Source organism: Tupaia chinensis, unplaced genomic scaffold, assembly GCF_000334495.1.
Source record: "Tupaia chinensis unplaced genomic scaffold, TupChi_1.0 Scaffold000424_1, whole genome shotgun sequence".
NCBI classification, from domain to species: domain Eukaryota; kingdom Metazoa; phylum Chordata; class Mammalia; order Scandentia; family Tupaiidae; genus Tupaia; species Tupaia belangeri.
In genome coordinates, this window is record NW_006159929.1 from 1639160 (window position 1) to 1646945 (window position 7786).

A 7786-nucleotide genomic window follows, 5' to 3' on the forward strand; every position below is an offset into this window, starting at 1 on the left:
CTCGTCCATTGACTCTAATCTCTCTGGCCCTCCCTCCTTTCCTCTTCCCCCTGAAAAGTTAACCCAGTTGTCTGGGACATTTCTAAACTGGTTGTGGCCTCCCTCCAGTGACAAAACACTTCAGTCACCCAGGTAGCTCTTCAAAACCGATGCACCCTAGACCTACTAACAGCAGAGAAAGGGGGCACCTGTCTGTTCCTCAGGGAGGAACGTTGCTACTGTGTTAACGAGACAGGGCTGGTTGAACAAAACATCGATGTTCTCAGCCATCTAAGCGAATAACTACGGCACCAGCACCAACAGCCCACTTCTCTTTCCCCAGACTGGTGGCAATCTACCCTCATCACCTGGATTGTCCTCATTTTAGGACCACTAATTCTCATCTGCCTTCTCTTCATGCTTACACTCTGTTTCCTCAGGTTCCTCCAAAGCCAAATCCAAAAAGTTTCCCAGGCAGCTGTCAACCAAATGCTCCTCCATCCCTACACACAAGTTCCCACCTAGCCCCCGGCCCCCCACTGCCCCTCTTCGCCCAAGTCGTTAATGATCGAATGGTGCCCTATAACACCAAAACAGTCGGGATGCTGGGTCAGAGGCCTGGGCAGCTTGGATGTGGGGGTTGCATGCCATGCCACAGTCAGCTAATACAACCCAGATCTAGTCTGTCATCGGACCTGCACTACACTCAGATCTAACCCACACGGCGCTCTACTCTGCACACAGTACCAGACCCTACGTGGCACAGTAGTCTGCTCTCCCGCTAAACCATTACCATACATGAACTACTTCTACCTCTAAGACACTCCCCATCTCCGTACCCTTATAAAAATCACTAAACCCTTCCCTAGGATGCAACTTCTCTGGCCCTCTCTCTCCCCCAGTGAACCTCACCCAGGAATGTTCCCAATAAAGGCTCTACATTTCTATTTTCTTACGTGGTCGGCCCATTCCTTACAATAAGTAAGTAAATAGAGACTCATAATAAAGTACATATATTGCACTTAGAATAAAGCTACAGAAAAGCTTACAATAGAAAGAGATGAACCATACAAATACCAACCAAAGGAAAACTATGTGTCAAAAACATCAAACAATCAAGGAAGAAACATTACTGGAGATCAAGAAAGACATAATGAAAAAAAAAAGAAAGACATAATGAACTCTAATGATGTATGCACCTAATGACAATTTCTTTTTATTTATTTGTTTTCTTATTTTGGAGAGGTTTTTGCTATAGGACGCATGTTCTTGCCAGAAAGAGAGACAGAGAGAGAGAAATCACCCCCCAGGAGGGATGGCCATGCCCCAATCCCTTCTCCTCCATTCTCTTCTTGGGATTTTGGACATGCATGCACACAAGCCTGGTGTGAGTTTAAGTCACTGGGTCCGGGACTTGAACTGTGGTCGACTACATGGGAGTCAGTGACATAGCCAGTATACCAACTATTGGGCCCCCTAATGACAATTTCAAAATATGAGGGGATTTCAAAAAGTCCATGGAAAACTAGAGCTATAAAGTACACATTTATTTTGGTAGCAAAAAATATTTGAAACCAATACATGGTTTTCTCACAATACTTGTTCTCTATGACCTTTTGAAGATCCCTTGTATATAGTGCAAAAAAACTATGAAGAACAAAAAGGAAAAATAGACCACTGGTTATTTTTCAAAGATACAAACACACACATTGAACATATGCCAAATACCAGAGTTAGTGTCAGCAAGAAAAATGAGCAGGGGGCTTAAACTTGGGCACTAAAAGAGTGATGGGGGCAGGGGGAGTCAGAGAAAAACCATCCTTTGATAAACAAGCTAGCACACTTAAGTGAAGGGCAACACAGTAAACATTTTAGGTTTTGAAGTCAAAACTAAAGTGTCAAGGGACCAGTAGTTAGTGTAATGGCTATCTCGCTGGACTTCCATGTAGTCGACCACGGTCTGAATCCCAGACCCGATGGCTTAAACTTACGATGGGTGCGTGTGCGTGCGTGCCCAAGATCCCGAGAGGAGAATAGAGGAGAAGGGAATGCGGTGTGGCCATCCCCCCGGGGGGTGATTTCTCACTTTCTGTCTCTCTGTCTCTTTGTCTCTTTATGACTTTCTGGCGAGCGCACGTGCTCTGTAGCAAAAAACTTCTAAAAAAAAAAAAAAAAAAAACTAAAGCATCAAAATTGAACAACTATTATCACCAAAACTTCTGTGTTTTACAAAGTACATTTAAAAATGTAAAAACAGACAGCAGGCCCGACCTGGCCATGTGTTGTAGCCACCAACTCCTGTTACAACCGACAGTGTCAGTGGCCATGCACTGCAAATGCAATTCACTCAACTCAATTAGTTTTAAATAAATATTAACATTAAATATTTTAAAGCATATTAATTTATTTTCCTTAGCTTTTGCTATAAGCCAATGTGCACTTAATGGAGAGACACAAAGGGAAAGTGAGAAAGCACCCCACAGGGAGGAGGGCCACATGCAATCTCTTCTCCATTTTCCCCTCAGAATCTTAGGCATACATGCATACATGCTGATAGATTTTTTCAAGTTCCAGATCCAGGATACAAACCATAGTTGGCCATGTGGGTTCCAGCCACCTTAGCCACCATGCCACTGGCTGGCCCCATATTAATTGTTAAGGTACAGAGAAGGAGGCACCCAGCTGTTCTACCACCTGCTGCTCATGGCCACCTCTCACCTGTCTAGCCAAGAGGGTACACATTCTAAGACAGTGCATATATCAGGAGCCTCCTGCTTTACAGGACAAATGTACCCTTTCTATAAGGCCGTCTGCCAGGGAATGCCTGAATTCCCTCACATCAACTCCAGCCTGGCTCAGCATCATACCCTGAGAGGATCTTGTAAGAATTATTAATGAACACGGGAGTGAAGCCAGAAAGGCCAAAAACGTTGCAGCACCTTGTAGCCCTTGGTCTCTTCCAAGAGCCTGTGATAATCCACAAACGAGGAGCAGCGGATTCAGCAGAGACTGCTTTGTGCCCACCAAATACCTGTCTGTCCTTTCTTCTTTGCTTACAGGACCTGTATTACTGAGACCAGCAATGGATCCAGGTAAAACACGGCCTCCCTTACAGATGTGAGTGGCCAATGACATGTAAGTCGAAGTCATGGGATGGGTCTTCTAGATAAGACACATGCTTGGCTGCTTAAAGACACACACTTGGCAAGGGATGTGGCCTTGCCCCTTCCTCCTTGCTGGTGCTGAAATGTGAGAGTGATGGCTGTGGCTCCAATGACAGGTGGTGACCGTGAGGAAACCTTGAGGATGAGGCCCATACCCTACACAAGGGAGACTTTCAAGACAGCTGCACCACCTTACCAGCCCCGAAGCCTACCTCCAGACCTGTGCACCAAAACCAAGTCAACCTCTACGCTGTTTAGGTCCCTGTCATAGAGCTGCTGGGGTTGACAGCAAAAGTCATCTGGTGATCATGTTGGAAATGAGCTCAGCCACTTGCCTTCAAAGAGTGGAATGGAGTCATTAGAAAAGGTGTCCAAGGCGAGGAGGTCTTTCCCGTCTTTGGACCCACTGCGTTTGTGCTTATGTTTCCTTCGAAAGAATGACCGGCGCGCAGCTGCTGACAGTGTCTTCGCAGCGCTGTTGTCATCTTTGACCTCGGACATGCTGAATCTCCTGGAGAATTCTTGGTCCATCCTGTGGTCACAGAGAATAAGAATGTAGGACAGAGCCATCACCATCATCCCTCTTCCCCACATTTGCCCCCATAGCAAGGCATGTGAGGGCTGGGCTCCTCCCACACTCCTTTGCAGGTCTGGTGGCGACCTCACCCTCTGATGCCTGAGAACCCTTTGGTACCACTAGCGTAGGGGCAATGCAAATACCAGCACTGGGGGCAAGTTCTCAGCAGGCAATTTCTACTATGGGATATTCAGCTCCACGACAAAAGGACCTGCAAGGACAACCATCACTTGGTGACATTACCAGTTACGTTTCCTGCCATAGAAAGGAATAAACAGGGATAAGCAGGTAGCATAGTGGCTAAGGTGCCACTGCACTCCCATATGGTCAACAGTGGTTTGAGTCCCAGACCTGGAAGCTTAAAAATCACGCCAGGTGGGTGTATATGCATGCCTAAAATACTAAGAGGAGAGCAGAGAAGGGATTGTAGCCTGGCCACCTCTTCTGGGAGATGATTTCTCACTTTCCCTCTCAGTGTCTCTCTCTGGTACACCCACCCCCTCTGAGGGGAAAAAATCATGCTCAATGAAGGTGTCAGACACAAAGGGCCACACGCTGTGTGATCCCACTTACAAGGAATTCCACAACAGGGAAACTTATGGGTACCAAAAATAGATTCATGATTGCTTAGGGCTGGGGGCCAGGTGGGAGAAAGGAGGACAGAGAGACTAGGGTGAAAGCCGCTGGGCATGGGCTTTCTCTGTGAGATGGTGAAAATGCTCTTAAAGTAACTATGGTGATGGTTGCACGTATCTGTGACTACACTAAAAAATCTAGTGAATTGTATACTTTGGGTGAGCTGGATGATATGTGAAGTATCACAGTTTTTTTCTTTTTTTTCTTTTGGAGAGGTTTTTGCTATAGGGCGTGTGCACTCGCCAGAAAAACAGAGAGAAACAGACAGACAGAAAGCGCGAAATCACCCCCCAGGGGAGAGACAGACAGACAAAAAGCGCGAAATCACCCCCCAGGGGAGATGGCCATGCTGCAATCCCTTCTCCTCCATTCTCCTCTCGGGATCTTGAGCACCCATGCACATGCACCCAACATGAGTTTAAGCCGGGTCCGGGACGTGAACCATGGTCGACTACATGGGAGTCCAGCGACGTAGTCATGACGCTAACTGCTGGTCCCTGAGTTATGGTTTTTAAAAGAAGTCAGGCCTCTGGACTTGCCACTGTGCTTCTGTACAGCACTGACTTAGACTACTAGCAGCTCTTTGGCAAAAGGAATAGACCGGATGGTGAGATGACCAACGGAACCAACCCTCCAGTAGCCCAGGGCCCACCTCATCCTGTGGGACAGGTCCACGGGTGGCAGCACCTGTGCCCCTCCCTGCACCCCATCCCAGAGATGGAGAACGTACACATATTTGCTGGGAATCTGCCCACGCTGGATCTTCTGGGCATTCTCGTCTAGCTGCCAAGCCATCCAGGACCCAAACGTGCCCTGGGGCAAGGTATCATCCACGTAGAGGATGTCGTCTTTTTTAAAGCTCAGCTCATGCTCTACTTCTGCCAGCCGGTCGTACAGGGCCCTGGACGAAGGGACACAGAAGTAAATTCAGAGGCCACTGCCTGAGGATGAACCATGCGCCTCCCACAACCAGGCCCCTAAGGTTGCTATTCTGCTTGGACCTGCCTCCAGGCACCATCGGGAAGTGCCTCTTCCTGCTCCAGTGGTGGATCCTGAAGGAGGGAGCCCCACACTTTACATAATGAGACAAAGACACTGCCTTTCCCCTAAGACTGAGGGCTCATCCCCATCAGAAAAGAACTTCTCACCAAGAACCAAGGATTACCTTCCCCTTTCAAATGGGCCTTTCCCATTTGCCTCCCACCCCAAAGTCAAGGTCCCTGGCTCCTAAATATTGGAAACTCTCGGAATGGACACATTATCTCCCACCCTGGAGGCTGGGAGTTACGCCACATCCATGGTTTTATTCTTTGTGTAGTCTTAGAATTCAGAGCGTGAAGGAAGTTCCGAAGCCCTCCTAGAAAATGCCAGATACTGTCCCCACGGCCTTTTGTACAGAACTTCAGGCACTGCAAACACCGTGAAGTTCACACACACCACAGAGAGCTCTGCAAAGCTGGGTTGGGGGAGACCAGAAGGAGGAGCACAGCCCACAGAAAAACAAGGCCGACGGCTTCAAAACTCCTCAGGTTTGAAACCCTCAAGGGGCGCCCATCTAGTCCTTTAAGTCCTCAGGGTTTTTCTGAATCACAAGCTTCTAACCCTGAGCATTTAGGCTGGAGAGCAAAGTACTGACAGGCAAAGCCCCAGCCTTGGGGGGCAAAAAATAAGACATTCACCTGGAACGGAATCTCCACTGAAAGCCCGTCCCTAGCCCCGCATCCCAGAATCCCTCACCAGTGATACCTGATATAGAAGCTGTCACCAGGCAGGCTCTTGATCTTGCTGAACTCCTCAGGGCGGTACTGCACCTTCAGCCGGATGCTGTCCTTGGGCTTCAGCATCTCCACATACACCTCCTCCACCGTCTTGTTCCGCATGTCCAAACTGCCATACTGCCCAGGGATGAGGCACCAGGTGAGAAGGGCAGGGGCTGGGGGCTGGGCAACCATGAGGAGCCCAATATGGTGCTAAGGTGGAAGGTCAATCATCACCTTTGCTGAGAATCTGCCTGCCTCCCCGCTACAGGTCAGGCTGAGCCCTGAGCACATTCCCTGGCCTCCATGTTCTGCCACGTTTGTACCAGCCCTCAAAAGCTTCTCCCAGCAAAAGCCTGCGCTGGCCCCCTAGCAAGTAAGGGCTATTTAAAATATGGCGTTTGCGCTGGCCCCCTAGCAAGTAAGGGCTATTGGAAATATGGCACTTCCTCCTGCTTCAACCTTTAAATACCTACGAACCATCTCCCCCACGAACCAACAACCCCACTGAGAGGAAGATAACACTCTTTGGATCAGAGTCCTGATGCTAACAAGAGAGCACCTTCTGCTCAGGCCCCAAGCCAAGGCTCTGCCCTCAGCTTTCTCAGTGGCCTACCCCGAGGGCCGCAGAAGCATTCTGGATTTGCAAGGATTAAAAATCATCCCGACAGGGCTGCCAGTTGAGAGGCTGTGTTCTTCCATCCTCTGTGCCTCCTGAGACTGCACCAAGTTCAATGTACAGGTGGGACAGTGGCCCGGCCTGCTCAGCACCTTAGAACTCACCTCTAGGATGAGGTCCCCTGGTACAAGGCCATCGGGACCCTTGGCAGGGCTGTCATCCTCCACCTCAGCCACAAATACCCCATGCAGATTCCCGCCACATAAGTGCACCCCGAGCTCCAGCTGGGACTTGTTGATGAAGACAACACGTGGGTCCAGAGTCTTCCTACTGGCATCTCCCACAATCCTTTCAAGAATGAAAATGAACTCCTCAGTCATGCAGGAGGGAGAAGGGCATGAAAAGCCAGTTCTGTTTTTTGCTTGCTTCATGGGTCTTAAGAGGAGGTCTTGGAAGCACAAGGGTATGAAAGGTGGTCTTATCACAGGCTCTAGTCCCACTGACTCAGTGTACAGGGCAGAATGCTGACACGCAGTGACAGCACAGCCCCAGGTCATAGCCAGTTAGGAACAGAGTTGAAACCAGTGCCCCTGCTCCTAGACCCAGCTGCCCCATGCCTGAGGTGGTGTCTCTCCCACCTGGATTGCACTTGCTTTCCTAATTCAGTGCTGCCTCAAGTTAAAGTTGAGCTCACAGTCCACTACTCGTTCAGCACATGTGACTGAGCAGTGCTGAGGACCAGGATGCGGTGTGCTGACTCATGAAGCAGAGGACCCTTGCCATCGAAGAATGTGTTATCTAGTAAGGGAAGCGGATTTGCAAGCTGGTATACAAACAGACCGAATGAAGGAACCGGGATAGTGACAGAGACTGATGAATGTAGGCCTCAAGGGAGAAGCCAGCCCATGATTAAAATGCTGCTGCAGGCAAGTTTCAGTGTGAAAGATCTTAGTGCAAAGGATGCAGAGCTGGCCTCATTTTGCGTGATGCCAGGGCCTGGTCAAGGCCCCAAGAATCAGCTACTCCAGGACCGTGGTATGACTGTGTGGCACCC

The 7786-nt window shown here is 49.2% G+C and overlaps 1 protein-coding gene across 1 annotated transcript in view; it reads right to left on the minus strand.

Moving 5' to 3' along the window:
• The window catches only part of DLG5 (discs large MAGUK scaffold protein 5), a gene marked incomplete at its 5' end in the record, with an annotated part of 144348 nt that overhangs the window by 10582 nt on the left and 125980 nt on the right, over nt 1–7786 (minus strand). The window contains 4 exon segments of the mRNA XM_014590273.1: nt 3479–3675; nt 5087–5257; nt 6103–6251; nt 6897–7080. Coding sequence (XP_014445759.1) covers nt 3479–3675; nt 5087–5257; nt 6103–6251; nt 6897–7080 — 701 coding nt within the window.